Source organism: Panulirus ornatus, chromosome 73 (assembly GCF_036320965.1).
Source record: "Panulirus ornatus isolate Po-2019 chromosome 73, ASM3632096v1, whole genome shotgun sequence".
NCBI lineage: Eukaryota > Metazoa > Arthropoda > Malacostraca > Decapoda > Palinuridae > Panulirus > Panulirus ornatus.
The window spans coordinates 4,522,148-4,542,309 of NC_092296.1; the positions used below are offsets into that span (position 1 = coordinate 4,522,148).

General features: G+C 39.3%; 1 protein-coding gene across 4 annotated transcripts in view; it reads right to left on the bottom strand.

The window, feature by feature from the left end:
- Positions 1-6,470: 6,470 nt before the first annotated feature.
- The window catches only part of LOC139748287 (transmembrane protein 135-like), a 63,223-nt gene continuing 49,531 nt past the window's right edge, over positions 6,471-20,162 (bottom strand). For all 4 annotated transcript variants that reach the window (XM_071661271.1, XM_071661273.1, XM_071661274.1 and 1 more), the window contains 2 exons: positions 16,021-16,187; positions 6,471-14,269 (listed from right to left, as the gene is read on the bottom strand). In XM_071661271.1, the coding sequence (XP_071517372.1) occupies positions 14,119-14,269; positions 16,021-16,187 (318 nt within the window). In that variant the 3' untranslated portion in view covers positions 6,471-14,118. The remainder of the gene's footprint in view (positions 14,270-16,020; positions 16,188-20,162) is intronic.

Sequence of the window (20,162 nt, forward strand, 5' to 3'; positions counted from 1 at the left end):
CATGGGATAGGATAGAAATGATGTGACATACAGGGGATGATTTGCTGTCTGTGGACTGAACCAGGGCTTTTGAGGCAGCCAAGGGAAACCATAGAAAAGGCCTTTGGAGCCTGATTGTGGATAGAGAACTTTGGTTTATGTTCATTATACATGACAGCTAGAGAATGAGTGTAAGCAAACTTGGCCTTTCTTTCTTTATGGTGCTACCTCTTGAATTCCGGAAATGGCGATTGGGTATGAAAAAAAATAGTTTATTTTGAAGAATTTGATTTTATTCTCAGAGATTACAATGATTACAGTCTACACAAGTCTTGCTATGTGAAGTGGATAGGAATTTAACCTTTAAACAGAGAAAATTTTAGAAATATCATCACCATGTGAAAAGAAAATTCTTTGTATATAATTTGTTATTTAGAAGTAAAACATAAGCAGATTAGTATAATTTCTTATATATTGGCCCAATAGTGTCATGAGAATGCAGGAGGAAGGTTTGTGGCTGACTTGGATACTCATTTCTTACATGGATACATTGCTGGTAGTGAATAACATGATTACACTTAGAAATATAAGGTGAGACAAGAACTGAGAGGGCAAAGAAGGTGTGGCCAGTACATTTGGAGCAATCCATTCTCACCTTGAGGATAGAGGGAAGGACATGAGTTTCTCTTATTCCTTTCAGAGGCATAGTGATGGAGGACACCTCAACAGGCTAGTAATAGTATAAGTTAGCAGAATATTTAAGTATGCAACTTTGTACAACGCTGACTGCCTTTTAAAGGTCTCTTATTCAGAGACTTTTGAATTTGATTTTAGTGGTTATTAGCTGCAATCTTAGTAGGTTTGACTTCTTTTCCTTTTTTCTGTGATTGTTTCTGTGGTTGGTCATCTTGCACAGAAAGTGCATTGTGAAAATTCAGCCTATTTCTGTACAAAGACATGAGACAAACAGTGACTTTTACCCCCAGTGGAGAGGTTAAATACAGACTTTTTATCTGTGCTGGCTTGATGATATGTAGGTTGGATGATAGTGTGGTAACATTCTTCATGGTAGTGTGAACTTTATTATTAATTGGTTACTATCATCAACAATAGTTTGTAAAATGGCTGGGTATGGTTAGGTTAAATTCTCATTGGCTTCATTTAAAAGAGCATTTTTTGGGGGAATGTTTAATTACTGAATGTAGGAATTTCAGTTTCCTTATAACATTGGCCTTCTCTATGGTTAAGCTATATCGGTAACAGGATTTGTCTCCAACTACCCCTCACCTCATTATTGAAAAAAAGTCCTGAAGAACTCATCTTTTTGCTGTTGCCTTTGTGTAAGCTGTGAAACTAAATATGGATTTCATTCATTTTATTCCAAAGTATAAGACTTTTTCATCTTAATAACTATGCCAGTTATTAGATGTGAGATGTCTCATATGTTTATTTCTTTTAATTTTAATTTTTTTTTTATCTGTGATACTGTGTTATATAAAGGAATCTTCATTGAGGATTTTAACAATCTTTATAGATCATTTTAGCCATAATCTAGCCTATTTTTTACTTTTAATAAAAAGCTATGAAGGAATTTTGATCTCTATTTATCCTGCCATTTCATGTTGAGTAGAATCATTATTATATTTTGTTAGGCTAGTTAATTTTAGATAAGTCTCAACAAATGATATATACTTCTGAAAAATTGTTCATTATGGGAATTCTCATTCAGCATGACTATTTTTCCACCAACATGAGACGAAGGGTATTCGATTACATAGTATTCGAAGTCATTATCTTATTAGGGGTGATCATAGCCCAGCAGTAATGCTCCCGCCACACAGGGGTCCCAGGTTCAATCCTGGCTGTTGGGGGTTTGTATGTTATATGGAAGTGCACATTTGTATGCACTATATATACCCCCTGTGTTGTACAGGTAGGTTGTGTAGAATGATATCTATTGGTTTTGTGAGCCTGTTGGGTAATGACAGTGGAGACCCCGATGCTACCAATGTGAGATGAAGTGTATTCGACTAGTCATTTCCTTATTAGGGATGATAATATCCATGTGGTAGTGCTCTCGTTTGCCACGCAGGGGTCCCGGGTTCGATCCTGGCTGATAGAAGTTTGTATGTTATAAGGAAGTGCACATTCATATATACTATACTTGTATATGTGTACCTCTATGTTGCACAGTTAGGTTCTGTAAAATGCTATCTGTTGGTTGTGTGAGCCTGGTGGGAAATGACCAGTGGAGACCCTGTTGCTCACCAATGTGAGACGAAGGGTATTCGATAACATAGTATTTGAATAGTCATTTCCTATTAGGGGAGATCATAGCCTAGCAGTATTGCTCTTACCTGCCTCGCAGGGGTTCTGGGCTCCATGGCTGATGGAGGTTTGTATGTAATATGGAAGTGCATATAACATTATACATGACAGCTAGAGACTGAGTGTGAATGAATGTGGCCTTTGTTGTCTTTTCCTAGTGCTACCTCACACACATGCGGGGGGAGGGGGTTGTCGCTTCATGTGTGACAAGGTGGCGACAGGAATGAATAAGGGCAGACTACGAATTATGTACATGTGTATATATGTGTATGTCTGTGTGTGTGTATATATGTATACGTTGAGATGTATAGGTATGTATGTGTGCGTGTGTGGACGTGTATGTTTATATGTGTATGTAGGTGGGTGAGGCCATCTTTCGTCTTTTTCCTTGTGCTACCTTGCTAATGTGGGAGACAGTGACAAAGTATGATAAATATAAACGAATACATATATACATACCTCCATGTTGTACAGTTAGGTTGTGTAAAATGCTATCTGCTGGTTGTCTGAGGAGAAATGACAAGTGGAGACCCCGATGCTCACCGTGAGATGGAGGGTATTTCTTTACATGGTATTCAAAGTCATTTGCCTATTAGGGGCAATTGTAGCCTAGCGGTAGAGCTCCTAGGTTCAATCCTGTCTGTTGGAGGTTTATATGTTATAGGGAAGTGAGCACCCATAAGCACTATATTGGTGTATATATATATATATATATATATATATATATATATATATATATATATATATAGAAAAGTAAATGGATTTCTATGTAGCATTTATGGATCTGGAGAAGGCATATGATAAGAGTTGATAGAGATGCTCTGTGGAAGGTATTAAGAATATATGGTGTGGGAGGCAAGTTGTTACAAGCAGTGAAAAGTTTTTATCAAGGATGTAAGGCATGTGTACGTGTAGGAAGAGAGGAAAGTGATTGGTTCTCAGTGAATGTAGGTTTGCGGCAGGGGTGTGTGATGTCTCCATGGTTGTTTAATTTGTTTATGGATGGGGTTGTTAGGGAGGTGAATGCAAGAGTTTTGGAAAGAGGGGCAAGTATGAAGTCTGTTGGGGATGAGAGAGCTTGGGAAGTGAGTCAGTTGTTGTTCGCTGATGATACAGCACTGGTGGCTGATTCATGTGAGAAACTGCAGAAGCTGGTGACTGAGTTTGGTAAAGTGTGTGAAAGAAGAAAGTTAAGAGTAAATGTGAATAAGAGCAAGGTTATTAGGTACAGTAGGGTTCAGGGTCAAGTCAATTGGGAGGTAAGTTTGAATGGAGCAAAACTGGAGGAAGTAAAGTGTTTTAGATATCTGGGAGTGGATCTGGCAGCGGATGGAACCATGGAAGCGGAAGTGGATCATAGGGTGGGGGAGGGGGCGAAAATTCTGGGAGCCTTGAAGAATGTGTGGGAGTCGAGAACATTATCTCGGAAGGCAAAAATGGGTATGTTTGAAGGAATAGTGGTTCCAACAATGTTGTATGGTTACGAAGCGTGGGCTATGGATGGAGTTGTGCGCAGGAGGATGGATGTGCTGGAAATGAGATGTTTGAGGACAATGTGTGGTGTGAGGTGGTTTGATCGAGTAAGTAACGTAAGGGTAAGAGAGATGTGTGGAAATAAAAAGAGCGTGGTTGAGAGAGCAGAAGAGGGTGTTTTGAAATGGTTTGAGCACATGGAGAGAATGAGTGAGGAAAGATTGACCAAGAGGATATATGTGTCGGAGGTGGAGGGAACGAGGAGAAGAGGGAGACTAAATTGGAGGTGGAAAGATGGTGTGAAAAAGATTTTGTGTGATCGGGGCCTGAACATGCAGGAGGGTGAAAGGAGGGCAAGGAATAGAGTGAACTGGAGCGATGTGGTATACCGGGGTTGACGTGCTGTCAGTGGATTGAATCAAGGCATGTGAAGCATCTGGGGTAAACCATGGAAAGCTGTGTAGGTATGTATATTTGCGTGTGTGGACGTATGTATATACATGTGTATGGGGGCGGGTTGGGCCATTTCTTTTGTCTGTTTCCTTGCGCTACCTTGCAAACGCGGGAGACAGCGACAAAGCAAAAAAAAAAAAAAAAATATATATATATATTATTATTTTTTTTTTTGCTTTGTCACTGTCTCCCGCGTTTGCGAGGTAGCGCAAGGAAACAGACGAAAGAAATAGCCCAACCCACCCCCATACACATGTACATACATACATGTCCACACACGCAAATATACATAACTATACATCTCAATGTACACATATATATACACACACAGACACATACACATATACCCATGCACACAATTCATCCTGTCTGCCTTTATTCATTCCCATCGCCACCTCGCCACACATGGAATACCATCCCCCTCCCCCCTCATGTGTGCGAGGTAGCGCTAGGAAAAGACAACAAAGGCCACATTCGCTCATACTCAGTCTCCAGCTGTCATGCAATAATGCCCGAAACCACAGCTCCCTTTCCACATCCAGGCCCCACAGAACTTTCCATGGTTTACCCCAGACACTTCACATGCCCTGATTCAATCCATTTGACAGCAAGACGACCCCGGTATACCACATCGATCCAATTCACTCTATTTCTTGCCCGCCTTTCACCCTCCTGCATATATATACACCTATACATCTCAACATGTACATATATATACACACACAGACATATACATATATACACTACATAATTCATACTGTCAACTCTTATTCCCATCGCCACCTCGCCACACATGAAATAACAACCCCCTCCCCCATGTGCGCAAGGTAGCACTAGGAAGACAACAAAGACCCCATTCATTCACACTCATACATACAGTTTTTACCAGACTCTGGCCCCTTGAGGTTGCAATTTGAGTGAAAAGTCACCATTGGTGAAGCTGTTATTGGGATTATGGTCTCATCAAAGAACTTCTCACTCCAAAGGAATCCACATTTCCCTGCTACTGGAAGTAGGGCAGCCTAAAGGCCTGTCTACACGAGCGGGCCTGATCGGCGGGTTTGCCCGTTAACGGGCAAATTCTGGCGGGCCTGCCCGTGAATGTTGTCCACACGACCGAAGTGATGAACAGCCGGGCCTGCCCGACGATGTTGCCAGTAGCGGGTGGAGTGCGGTACGAGAACCATGGTGCCTAGCATTGTCAAGAAAAAGATTTTGTGCTCTATGATAATAGATTTGTGTCTCAAGAAGAAAAAGAAGAAAAGGATATGGTGTAAAGATTGGTTAAAGAAAAGAAGTATGTTTGGAAGCACTGCAACAATACTTCATGAACTACAAAGTAGTGAGGAACACAACTTCAGAAATTACCTGAGGATGAGTGTAAGCACTTTTTACATCTTGTTATCAAAGGTGGAGCCATACATAGTGAAGAAAGACACAGTTATGAGAAACAGCATTACAGCAGAAGCTCATCTGGAAGCAACTCTGTGATTTTTAGCAAGTGGGTCTACTTATTCGGAGTTGCAGTACAGTACACGCATATCAAAGCAAAGCTTGTCCCGCATAATGCTCTCTCATCTCCGCAGCAATAGCCGTCACTGCTGTTATGCGTTTGTCTCTGTTCTTATAGCATTTCAGCTTCACATTCCATAAACATGGATTCTTACGATAAAGGTCAATCAAAGTACTAGTAAGTGCTTTAGACCAAAAAATTGTTGGTGGCTCACTAGAGTTATCCTGGGCTGCCATCGTTAAATGTTCACTGTGCTACTATGCCGTGGGATGTGGGATGAAGGCCTGCTGTGGGTTCACGATATTATCTTGCATCTGGCAGGATAGAAACTCCAGCTACCCGGGCACCAGCTCAGTGATTTCGCTCGGCGGGCTTTCGGGCAATTTGATCGTTTGCCCGTCAAATATGCCCGTTAACGGGCAAGCTCGCCGATCAGGCCTGCTTGTGTAGACAGGCCTTAAGGCTGCAGGATCCTTTTTATATGGGTCTAGTGGTAATTATGAATATAATGCATACACCTATCTTACTTTTACCTTCCTGCCGTACAAGTCCCTTCTTTGGAGCTCCTGCAAGTGTAATAATGCTTGAAGGACTGAGGCCCATTACAAGTGAAATATGTAAGGTGGGGCACCTTTGGCTAATGGTGTTATGCGTATATTATACTGTTAAACTGCGTTAACTACAGAATAAATAAGGATAGTATAAGCATCAAAGCATCAACATGTACTCTGTTATTCAATATTTATTCAAAATTAACATTTGGAATCATACAGGAATCCACGATTCAAACCATCTAGGGTTGGACAGGAAGCTAGTAACCCTTAGTACTATGCTCACAGTCTAAATGCAGAAAAATGTGTTTCTGAACATACAGGATCCTGTTCTCTTTACAACAAACATTTTTTTTTTTTTTTGAATGAACCAAGTCAGACATCATAGGTGTTAAAGTGATATTTTCCATTATTACTGAGAACATGGTCATGTACGATGAGAATAGCATCCTGGAGAGAGGTCTTCTCGTATGGCATCCCATTTAACATTTAGTTCCAATTTTAAGAACACTTGCGTACAAGATTATTTTGACATTCAAGAACATTTGTGGAATACCATACACATTTTGCAAGCAAATCCTCTCGCATGAACACATATCCCTTTAAAAAACACACTGTCTAGAAACTGATGAATTAACAAGTTGTTCAGCACTTCATTTTTTTTTTACCAAACACCACTGTACAATTAGTATAAAACCCGTCTGTATAAAAGAGCACTAAAGTCTGTAAATGAATTTTGTGCTCTTCAAACTGAAATGAAAAAGAATTTTACTTTATACTAAATTTTTGCTAATGCAGAGAAGGGCAAATCTGTATGAAAAAAAAAATTGAAATTTTTCTAATATATATCTACTACACTTGGATTCTGAAGTACATGAATGATCATCGATAAAGGAACAACATCAAAAAATCTGAAATACATAGGAAGTGGGCATTTCCACTTTTTTTTCTGAATATCTAAATGTATTCAAAAAAATATATAAAACTGCTGTGTATCAAGTAAGTGTCCTAGGCGATAACACTAACATGTCAGACCACTGATGTAAATTTTTTCATGAGAGGTATATGTATAATGTACCAATACTTGTAAACTGATTAACAACAATGAAAACAATGCATGAAATTAAAAAACAATATGTGATCTTGACCAAAATTTCCCAATTTCTGAAATTTCTGGAAGTCTGATGTCCACATTTTTAATGTTGTACCTGTACAAATCTTGGATTTTAATAATGCTGATGAAATATGAGTGAAATCGTTTCATAATACCTGCCTATGTACATGACAATTATAGAAAGCATCTGCTCTACTGGCAGTAACTGCTGGAAGTGCTGATCTCAAGGAAATACAAAAATATTTTCATTCATTGACTTAAAAGAGTGAAATACAAAAATATTTTTATTCAAAGACATTAACTGAACTTACATCACATTAACACTATACTTATTCATTTACACCAACTATTGTCATCAAGTATATCTCATGTACTGTGAAGTTCATTTATGAGAAAATCAGAGAGATCAATGTTGGAAATAATTTCCTGTTGAGCATTATAATGGTATTAAAACTTCACAGAACAATGACTAAGGAAAACTGTATAAAGGAACTGTTTTTTCTTATACAGTTCTTATACAGTTTTTTTCTTATACTCCACCACTTTCATACTTGCCTCTCTCTCTCTGTTATGGTGAATGCTAGTGTGAAATCTAGTTCACTCATATCAATACTCATGGAGGTAAAATCACATGTAGAAATATATTTATCTAGAGAAGGGACCTGACTATGGACTAATAGCATCTCATGAGAACAGTAAGATAGGAGCTATGTTAAAAAATTGTTACCAACATCTGTTACTTTGCTTTCTTACTAAGATGTATAAAAAACTATTGCATGCTCATTTATGCCCACACATTTTAGTTATTTTTTTTAGGTGTATATTTTATTAATGGCATTACTTAAATATATAATTCAGCAAACTTTAATTGTAATAAACTTATTTGCCTTTCATTAAGTAGTTTGCAAAGTTGTTAATATAGGTCCATAGCACAACACTTCTGGTGGATGAATGATGTAAAGCTGATGTTGGTTTAGTAACAGCAATGAACAAATACTAAATTTATCTCAGAATAATTACGCATCTCTGTGTTTGAAATTCCAAAAATTATGTTAACGCTAACTAATGCTCAAAAACAGCATTGAATATATTTTTCAATACTTGTAAAATAAAAATAAGCAGATTTTCATGATTGCCAACTTCCCTCAAACATGACATGAGTAATCATATTCATCATAGGATGCAAACGTTTCAACACTCCAGTGGTGGAAAAATGCTTTATATTTTCGCTTATCACTTAATAAACAAGAGTATACATAAAGAAATACCAAATGAGGGAATACATGTTTGAGAGGACAGAAACCATATGCAAGCAGAGCAGAATTGCCTCTCTCTCTCTGGTAGGTAGCAAGCACCCACTGACCTGGGAGGTTTACTACCGGTACTAACCACCTAAGCACTGGGAGAGTTAATAATGGCTGTGCCGCAACCCAGCTATCACATTTCACTCCTTTATCTTACATAGGTGTCTTTTCTCTCTGCTTCCCAAAATGTGAGCTGCAGGAATTCAGTCCAAAAATACAGAATCTCTCCATCTCACACATAACAACATATAACTCAAAAGACTCGTTCTTTGTAACCCTAGACTTTCCTGCAGTGAACACTGTGCTAGCCCTGCCTTTTGGCAAAATCCTATTTTAAGTACTCATAAATAAGTACTTTCTCTAAAGTTATCTCTTAAAAGGGTGAACCCAAATAGTTTGGACAAGGGGTAGCAATGCTGTTTCCTGTGGGGTGGGGTAATGACAGGAATAGATGAAGGCAAGCTAGTGTGAACATTTACATGTGTATATATGTATATATCTGAGTATATGTATATGTATGTATATGTGCATGTATGGGTATTTATGTATATGTGCACATGAGGGGATGGGCTGTTCTTCATCTGTTTGCTGACGCGAGAAGTAGCGATCAAGTATAATAAATGAATATATTTATTATTTTTTATTATTTTGCTTTGTTGCTGTCTCCCGCATTAGCAAGGTAATGCAAGGAAACAGACGAAAGAATGGCCCAACCCATCCACATACACATGTATATACATACACATCCACGCACGCAAATATACATACCTATACATATCAATGTATACATATATATACAGACACAGACATATACATATATACACATGTACATAATTCATACTGTCTACCTTTATTCATACCCATCGCCACCCCGCCACACATGAAATAACAACCCCCTTCCACCACATGTGCATGAGGTAGCGCTAGGAAAAAATGAATATATATATAAATACATGTATTTGTATGTAGCATTTATGGATCTGGAGAAGGCATATGATAGTTGATAGAGATGCTCTGTGGAAGGTATTAAGAATATATGGTGTGGGAGGCAAGTTGTTAGAAGCAGTGAAAAGTTTTTATTGAGGATGTAAGGCATGTGTACATGTAGGAAGAGAGGAAAGTGATTGGTTCTCAGTGAATGTAGGTTTGTGGCAGGTGTGTGTGATGTCTCTATGGTTGTTTAATTTGTTTATGGATGGGGTTGTTAGGGAAGTGAATGCAAGAGTTTTGGAAAGAGGGGCAAGTGTGCAGTCTGTTGTGGATGAGAGAGCTTGGAAAGTGAGTCAGTTGTTCACTGATGATACAGCACTGGTGGCTGATTCATGTGAGAAACTGCAGAAGCTGGTGACTGAGTTTGGTAAAGTGTGTGAAAGAAGAAAGCTAAGAGTAAATGTGAATAAGAGCAGGGTTATTAGGTACAGTAGGGTTGAGGGACAAGTCAATTGGGAGTTAAGTTTGAATGGAGAAAAACTGGAGGAAGTGAAGTGTTTTAGATATCTGGGAGTGGATTTGGCAGCAGATGGAACCATGGAAGAGGAAGTCAATCATAGGATGGGGGACGGGGCAAAAGTTCTGGGAGCGTTAAAGAATGTGTGGAAGTCGAGAACGTTATCTCGGAAAGCAAAAATGGGTATGTTTGAAGGATAGTGGTTCCAACAATGTTATATGGTTGTGAGGCGTGGGCTATGGACAGAGTTGTGCGGAGGAGGGTGGATGTGCTGGAAATGAGATGTTTGAGGACGATATGTGGTGTGAGATGGTTTGATCGAGTTAGTAATAATAGGGTAAGAGAGATGTGTGTTAATAAAAAAGGAGTGTGGTTGAGAGAGAAGAGGGTGTTTTGAAATGGTTTGGTCACACGAAGAGAATGAGCGAGGAAAGATTGACCAAGAGGATATATGTGTCAGAGGTGGAGAGAACGAGGAGAAGTGAAAGACCAAATTGGAGGTGGAAAGATGGAGTGAAAAAGATTTTGAGTGATTGGGGCCTGAACATGCAAGAGGGTGAAAGGCGTGCAAGGAATAGAGTGAACTGGAACAATGTGGTATACCGGGATCGACATGCTGTCAATGGATTGAACCAGGGCATGTGAAGCATCTAGGGTAAACCATGGAAAGTTCTGTGGGGCCTAGATGTGAAAAGGGAGCTGTGGTTTCGGTGCATTATTACATGACAGCTAGAGACTGAGTGTGAATGAATGTGGCCTTTGTTGTCTTTTCCTAGCACACATGCGGGGGGAGGGGGTTGTTTTTTCATGTGTGGCGGGGTGGCAATGGGAATGAATAAAAGCAGACAGTATGAATTATGTACATGTGTATATATGTATATGTCTGTGTGTGTGTATATATGTATACGTTGAGATGTTATTTTTATTTATTTTGCTTTGTCGCTGTCTCCTGCGTTAGAGGTAGCGCAAGGAAACAGACGAAAGAATGGCCCAACCCACCCACATACACATGTATATACATACACATCCACACATGCACATATACATACCTATTCATCTCAACGTATACATATATATATACACACATAGACATATACATATATACACATGTACATAATTCATACTGTCTGCCTTTATTCATTCTCCTCGCCACCCCGCCACACATGAAATAACAACCCCCTCCCCCCTCATGTGCCCCGACCACTCAAAAACTTTTTCACTCCATCTTTCCACCTCCAATTTGGTCTCCCACTTCTCCTCATTCCCTCCACTTCTGACACATATATTCTCTTGATCAATCTTTCCTCACTCATTCTCTCCATGTGACCAAACCATTTCAAAACACCCTCTTCTGCTCTTTTAATCACACTCTTTTTATTACCACACATCTCTCTTACCCTATTATTACTTACTCGATCAAACTACCTCACACCACATTGTCCTCAAACATCTCATTTTCAGCACATCCACCCTCCTCCGCACAACTTTATCCATAGCCCACGCCTCGCAACCATATAACATTGTTGGAACCACTATTCCTTCAAACATACCCATTTTTGCCTTCCGAGATAATGTTCTCGACTTCCACACATTTTTCCACACATTTTTCAACGCTCCCAGAACTTTCGCCCCCTCCCCCACCCTATGATTCAATTCTGCTTCCAAGGATCCATCTGCTGCCAAATCCACTCCCAGATATCTAAAACACTTCACTTCCTCCAGTTTTTCTCCATTCAAACTTACCTCCCAGTTGACTTGTCCCTCAACCTACTGTACCTAATAACCTTGCTCTTATTCACATTTACTCTCAGCTTTCTTCTTTCACACACTTTACCAAACTCAGTCACCAGCTTCTGCAGTTTCTCACATGAATCAGCCACCAGTGCTGTATCATCAGCGAACAACAACTGACTCACTTCCCAAGCTCTTTCATCCACAACAGATTGCATACTTGCCCCTCTTTCCAAAACTCGTGCATTTACCTCCCTAACAACCCCATCCATAAACAAATTTAACAACCATGGAGACATCACACACCCCTGCAGCATACCTACATTCACTGAGAACCAATCACTTTCCTCTCTTCCTACACGTACACATTGAGAGGTATAGGTACGTATATTTGCGTGTGTGGACGTGTATGTATATACATGTGTATGTGGGTGGGTTGGGCCATTCTTTCATCTGTGTCCTTGTGCTACCTCGATAACGTGGGAGACAGCGACAAAGCAAATTAGTAAAATAAAAAATATATGTATGTATGTGTATATATATATCTATTTATTGTTATACTCGATCGCTCTTTCCTGCATCAGCGAGGTAGTGCCAGGAAACAAACAAAGAATGGCCCATCCACTCACATACACATATATACATAAATGCCTATACATGCATATATACATACATAAACATATCAACATAAACACAAACATATACATATTGGAAAGGATCACAATTTTGTGCGTGATCAATTATATTCCTATGAGTCCCCGGGAAATGAAACACGATAAGTTCCCAAGTGCAGTTTCGTGTAATAATCACATCATCAGGGGAGACACAAGCAAGAAATATAACAGTCAGTTGAAATACAACGAAGAGATGAAGCTAAGACGCCATTTGGTAAAGAACTGCATGTTTACCAAATGGCATCGTAGCTACGTCTCTTCGTTGTAAATCAACTGACTTATATCTCTCTCATGTCTCCCCTGATGATTTGATTATTACACGAAAGTGCACTTGGGAACTTATCGTGTTTCATATTCCCCGTGGACTCATAGGAATACATATACATATATACACATGTTATCCCTGGGGATAGGGGAGAAAGAATACTTCCCACATATTCCCTGTGTGTCGCAGAAGGCAACTAAAAGGGGATGGAGCCGGGGCTGGAAATCCTCCCCTCTCGTTTTTAACTTTCTTAAAGAAGGAACAGAGAAGTGGACCAAGTGAGGATATTCCCTCAAAGGCTCAGTCCTCTGTTCTTAACACTACCACGCTAATGCGGGAAATGGCGAATAGTATGAAAAAAAGGTATATATACACATGTACATATTCATACTTGCTTGTCTTCATCCATTCCTGGCATTACCCCGCCCCACAAGCAACTGCATCGCTACACCCTGCTTCGTTGAGGTAGCGCCAGGAAAACTGACAAAAAAAGGCCACATTTGTTCACACTCAGTCTCTTGCTGCCATGTGTAATGCACTGAAATGCAGCTCCCTATCTACATCTAGGCCCCACAGACTTTTCCATGGTTTACTCCAGATGTTTCAAGTGCCCTGGTTCAGGCACTGACAGCAAGTTGACCTCAGTATACCACATCATTCCAATTCACTCTATTCCTTGCATGCCTCTCACCCTCCTGTATGTTCAGGCCCTGATTGCTCAAAATCTTTTTCACTCCATCCTTCCAACTCCAATTTGGTCTCCCGCTTCTCCTTGTTCCTTCCACCTCTGACACATATATCCTCTTTGTCAATCTTTCCTCACTCATTCTCTCCATATGTCCAAACCAATGTGAATAAAGATGTTGATTTGTTAGAGGAATTAACCTAATGTACAGAGTGAAAAAGTAAAAAGAATATTCATCAAGGTCCATGTTTAACACACTTGGCATGGGTTGAGGATACGTACAGGTGATGTTTGAAGGCTCTGGGTCAATCTCCCTTTAAATCCATATGTGATTAAAAATATGCAATATTAGTCATTTACATGAGAATTTATGTTTGTCTTTAGCCTTACTGCCAATTTATGTGCAAACTTCAGGAGTGATTATCAAAATACTGCACAACCTAAAAATTCTGAGAAGCATCAATACAAATGACTTACAGCAATTTAAGGTTTTTAACAACGTCATGTTAAACCTTCATATTGGTAACAGTCTTAACCCTTTATATAAGATATGTAAGTAACATAGCACCATTTCCTTGCATCCAGTAATTATAAAGTTGCATTAAAGACTTGTCTCTGCAATATGTTGTGGTAACATTTGCTTCACGGCATCGCCAATTTGATCAAGATCATAATCAGGCCAATAGTTATGAAAGTCTTGACTGCTGTTTAAGCCATAACAATCCAACAGATGACGGTTATACATGCTCAACCTGAAAGTAAACATTTATGTCATGCTTGAGGAAGGAGAAATATGCTAAAAAATATGAAAATGGATGTTATACCTAAGCACATACGCCATATGTAAGTTTACTCTAATTTGGATTTCTTTTTATCACCTTTCACAAAAAACTGTAAATCCAAATATCATTCACAACTGAATTGTCTATACTGATATGATTATTACAGTAACATTTAAAACAGTAAAACAATTCATTTGTCCATACCAAACTACACCTCAACTGCCTGATCATCCATTGTATCACAGGCAAATATAAAATAGCTGCATACCACACAAACAGGGCACTCACAACAATCACTGGGTGCCTGACAATGAGAAACATTCAAGTCTGAACAATAAAATAAAAATACTTCCAATACAATCTCACTTCAATATGCTTGGCACTTCCCAAACGTCTACATTAGCCACTACCAAATCCCTTGTTGAAATAGAAAAAATTTACACATGGTTTACTCTTCAACAACTGATACATACCGATCCCCCATCTCACAACAAACACAACAGTGCAAGACAAAAACACAAAAACAAACTATGATGACTCAAAAGGCACTAAACAACCACCCTTACAACTCAGTTTTGAAAACCACTGCACTCAACCAGATTTACACTCATCTAAAACTACAATTCAACATCTCTCAAAGAACACATACACCAGTTCAGTACATCACAAGACCCCTCATAACCAAGATGTAACTTCCATTCTGAAGAAACTGAACACTTCCTCCTCAAGTTGTCTTGCATTTACCTTACACAAACATACATCACGACACTTCTTGACCTGTAGTCTTGCTTGTAGACATAGGTGGTTTCCTGAATTCTGAGGGAGTCCCATAGAAGGGATCTTGGATCAGGAAAGTAAGTACAGCATATATACACACATCCTTCACAATATGGAAACTCACTACACAAAGAACCATTTTCACACCACATAAATTAGGAAACCAATTCCTTATATGAAGATTTAAGTTCATTCATATGGATTTCTGAATCTAGTAAAGTTATCAGGGCCTAAATTGAAAAACGAGCTGTGTACTCCATTCTGCACAGTCTGGTTATCTTCATGCATGTTCCATGTGGTAGGGTATAGTAAGTCAAGATGAATGAAAAATGGCCATTACATGCTACTGATTGCAGATGTGCAGAAAGAGACCATGTATCAGTTACCTAAGATGTGAAATTAGATGTATGAAAGTGTTTAAAGCACATGAAAAAGTAAAGAAAAACTTTGAAAGCTGCAGGACTTAGTACATCTCCAGTAGAAACAGTGCACGATTATATTGGCAAGGCAGGATGATAATGAGAAACAAATAAGAAAAGGCAGAAAAGAAGAAGGGGTAGAGGCAGCAAATAATTCTTTTGTTTACTTGCATTTACTTTAATTATCCTCCCCAACACATAAACATAGCATCCTACCCTTCAGTCCAACATACCTTCTGATTCAGCTAACAATTCAGCATTGACTGCATACAACATCTGACATGATTTCTATTTTGTTTCACCATGTTTTAGCAGTGTATCATTATGCCACCTTACTCATACCTCATGTAATGCCCCATCCCATATAATTAAACATGTTTCTAAAATAATGACCTTTTTCTCCTGTACCACCAGGACCAATGCTGAAAATAAGAAAACAGCCTCCCTTCTACTTTCCTGAGTTAAGGTAAAAAGCATGATTGCATGTAGAATTTAACAAATAAAAAAAGATATGAAGTAACTGACCTGTTCCATGTTAAGCTTTTGAGGAAACGCCAATAAGAGGGTTTCATGTATTGCTTCTCCATTACTGCTGTGTGGAACAGATAGCCCGTTGACAAAGAGTACAATATTTCCACTGACTTAGGGATACGAGGGAGGTACCCATCATCACAGCCCTTTTCATATAAACTCTGGATGGAGATTTATCACAAATTTTGGTAAGATACAGGAAGATGAAGTAAGTACTTGCAATGGGTTAAGCTTTTCATTCAAAATTGAAATTTACTTAAATGTACTCATACCACCACCAGATCTACTGAGAAAAATCTTTATACATATATAAATAAAGCATGAATCATTAAAACAAGTATACTAATAATCTAATAAAACTCAAACTTACAGTAATATCATTCAACTGACAGTTCATAAAATTGAGACCTTAATTGGAAAATGAAAGGTGTTAGAGAAAAAAGATATAATTTGAATTTGGAGGAAATGAAAAGCCCATCTTTTAAAAAGGGTCAGGTCATAGCTGTTACGAAAGACAGGAAGAGGTAAAGAGTTCCAAAGTATTTTTTAGTGTTGAGAAACAAACATGCGGTACATCACGACAGCCATACAGTAATCATGTAATGCAATGCCAAATCTAACAAGAGAAACAGTGTAATTACTACCCTATAACTGAAAAGTTAATGAACTTTTGACAACTGAGCACCATCTATCAACAGCACCGTTCTATTACTTTTGTACTTAGCTTCTTACTGACATATAGTTGCAAAGTACTTAAAATGCACTGTCTCTGGTTCACTCTATTGTAGCTCTAAATATTACTTATAAATATCAATCTCCCTATGCAGACTTTGGCCTGAGGAACTAAAAGATATTTCCAATACATTCTAATATCTCAAATCCAGCAACTTTCAAAACCTAGAAACTGTGATGGGTACTGATCTTCAGTGAAACCCCAAGCACTTCAACTTCTATACAATCACCAATCACACACTTTAAATGTATTATATAAAAGCTAATCAATGAAAAACCTAATTCCATCATGAGAGTCATGTTGTCTGAGATGTCAGTATGTATCCTGTCCCTAAACCAAGAGTTCTGAACTTATGAAACCATCAGAAATATACATTATCTGGAAAAAAGTTTGTAATTCAAGTAAAACAAGAAAAACAGCTCCAAAGCATCTATGGAAATCTTCACATTTCTTGACTTCCAAAAATCTAACACAAATTAAAAACAGAGTAAGCCATCATTTTAAAGAACATATTGACAAATATCTTATTTATTTATTATACTTTGTCGCTGTCTCCCACGTTAGCGAGGTAGCGGAAGGAAACAGACGAAAGAATGGCCCAACCCACCCACATACACATGTATATACATACACGTCCACACACGCACATATACATACCTATACATCTCAATGTATACATATATATACACAGACATAAACATATATACACATGTATATAATTCATACTGTGTGCCCTTATTCATTCCCATCAACACCCCACCACACATGAAATAACAACCCTCTACCCCCGCATGTGCGCGAGGTAGCGCTGGGAAAACATGACAAAGGCCACATTCGTTCACACTCAGTCTTTAGCTGTCATGTATAATGCACTGAAACCACAGCTCCCTTTCTACATCCAGGCCCCAGAGAACTTTCCAGGGTTTACCCCAGATGCTTCACACGCACTGGTTCAATCCATTAACAGCACATCGACCCCGGTATACCACATCATTCCAATTCGTTCTTTTCCTTGCACGCCTTTCACCCTCCTGCATGTTCAGGCCCCGATCACTCAATCTTTTTCACTCCATCTTTCCACCTCCAGTTTGGTCTCCCACATGTTTATCAAATGGCGTCCTAGCTTCGTCTCTTCGATGTATATCAATTGACTTATATTTCTCTCTTGTGTCTCCCCTGATGATGTAATTATTACAAGAGTGCACTTGGGAACTTATCGTGTTTAATTTTCCCCATTGACTCATAGAGGAGAAAGAATACTTCCCACGCATTCCTCACATGTCGCAGAAGGCAACTAAAGGGGACGGGAGCGGGGGGCTGGAAACCCTCCCCTCCTCGTATTTTAACTTTCTAAAAGGGGAAACAGAAGGACTCACGAGGGGAGTGCTCATCCTCCTTGAAGGCTCAGATTGGGGTGTCTAAATGTGTGTGGATGTAACCAAGATGAGAAAAAGGAGAGATAGGTAGTATGTTTGAGGAAAGGAACCTGGATGTTTTGGCTCTGAGTAAAACGAAGCTCAAGGGTAAAGGGGAAGAGTGATTTGGGAATGTCTTGGGAGTAAAGTCAGGGGTTAGTGAGAGGACAAGAGCAAGGGAAGGAGTAGCACCACTCCTGAAACAGGAGTGGTGGGAGTACGTGATAGAGTGTAAGAAAGTAAATTCTAGATTGATATGGGTAAAACTGGAAGTGGATGGAGAGAGATGGGTGATTATTGGTGCATATGCACCTGGGCATGAGAAGAAAGATCATGAGAGGCAAGTGTTTTGGGAGCAGCTGAGTGAGTGTGTTAGTAGTTTTGATGCACGAGACCGGGTTACAGTGATGGGTGATTTGAATACAACGGTGAGTAATGTGGCAGTTGGGGGAATAATTGGTGTACATGGGGTGTTCAGTGTTGTAAATGGAAATGGTGAAGAGCTTGTAGATTTATGTGCGGAAAAAGGACTGGTGATTGGGAATACCTGGTTTAAAAAGAGATATACATATGTATACGTATGTAAGTAGGAGATATGGCCAGAGAGCGTTATTGGATTACGTGTTCATTGATAGGCACGTGAAAGAGAGACTTTTGGATGTTAATGTGCTGAGAAAGGCAACTGGAGGTATGTCTGATCATTATCTTGTGGAGGCGAAGGTGAAGATTTGTATAGGTTTTCAGAAAAAAGAGAGAATGGTGGGGTGAAGAGAGTGGTGAGAGAAAGTGAGCTTGGGAAGGAGACTTGTGTGAGGAAGTACCAGGAGAGACTGAGTATAGAATGGAAAAAGGTGAGAATAAAGGAGGTAAGGGGAGTGGGGGAGAAATGGGATGTACTTAGGGAAGCAGTGATGGCTTGTGCAAAAGATGCTTGTGGCATGAGAAGCGTGGGAGGTGGGCAGATTAGAAAGGGTAGTGAGTGGTGGGATGAAGAAGTAAGATTATAAGTGAAAGAGAAGAGAGAGGCATTTGGATGACTTTTGGAGGAAAATAAGAGAGATGTATAAAAGAGAGATGTAAGAGAGATGTATAAAAGAAAGAGGCAGGAGGTCACGAGAAAGGTGCAAGAGGCGAAAAAGAGGGCAAATGAGAGTTAGGGTGAGAGAGTATCATTAGATTCTAGGGAGAATAAAAAGATGTTTTGAAAGGAGGTAAATAAATTGCGTAAGACAAGGGAACAAATGGGAACTTCAGTGAAGGGGGCTAATGGGGAGGTGATAACAATTAGTGGTGATGTGAGAAGGAGATGGAGTGAGTATTTTGAAGGTTTGTTGAATGTGTTTGATGATAGAGTGGCAGATATAGAGTGTTTTGGTCGAGGTGGTGTGCAAAGTGAGAGGGTTAGGGAGAATGATTTGGTAAACAGAAAAGAGGTAGTAAAAGCTTTGTGGAAGATGAAAGCCGGCAAGGTGGCGAGTTTGGATGGTATTGCAGTGGAATTTATTAAAAAAGGGGTGACTGTATTGCTGACTGGTTGGTAAGGTTATTTAAAGTATGTATGACTCATGGTGAGGTGCCTGAGGATTGGCAGAATGCTTGTATAGTGCCATTGTACAAAGGCAAAGGGGATAAGAGTGAGTGCTCAAATTACAGAGGTATAAGTTTGTTGAGTATTCCTGGGAAATTGTATGGGAGGGTATTGATTGAGAGGGTGAAGGCATGTATAGAGCATCAGATTGGGGAAGAGCAGTGTGGTTTCAGAAGTGGTAGAGGATGTGTGGATCAGGTGTTTACTTTGAAGAATATATGCGAGAAATACTTAGAAAAGCAAATGGGTTTGTATGTGGCATTTATGGATCTGGAGAAGGCATATGATAGAGTTGATAGAGATGCTCTGTGGAAGGTATTAAAAATATATGGTGTGGGGGGCAGGTTGTTAGAAGCAGTGAAAAGTTTTTATTGAGGATGTAAGGCATGTGTACGTGTAG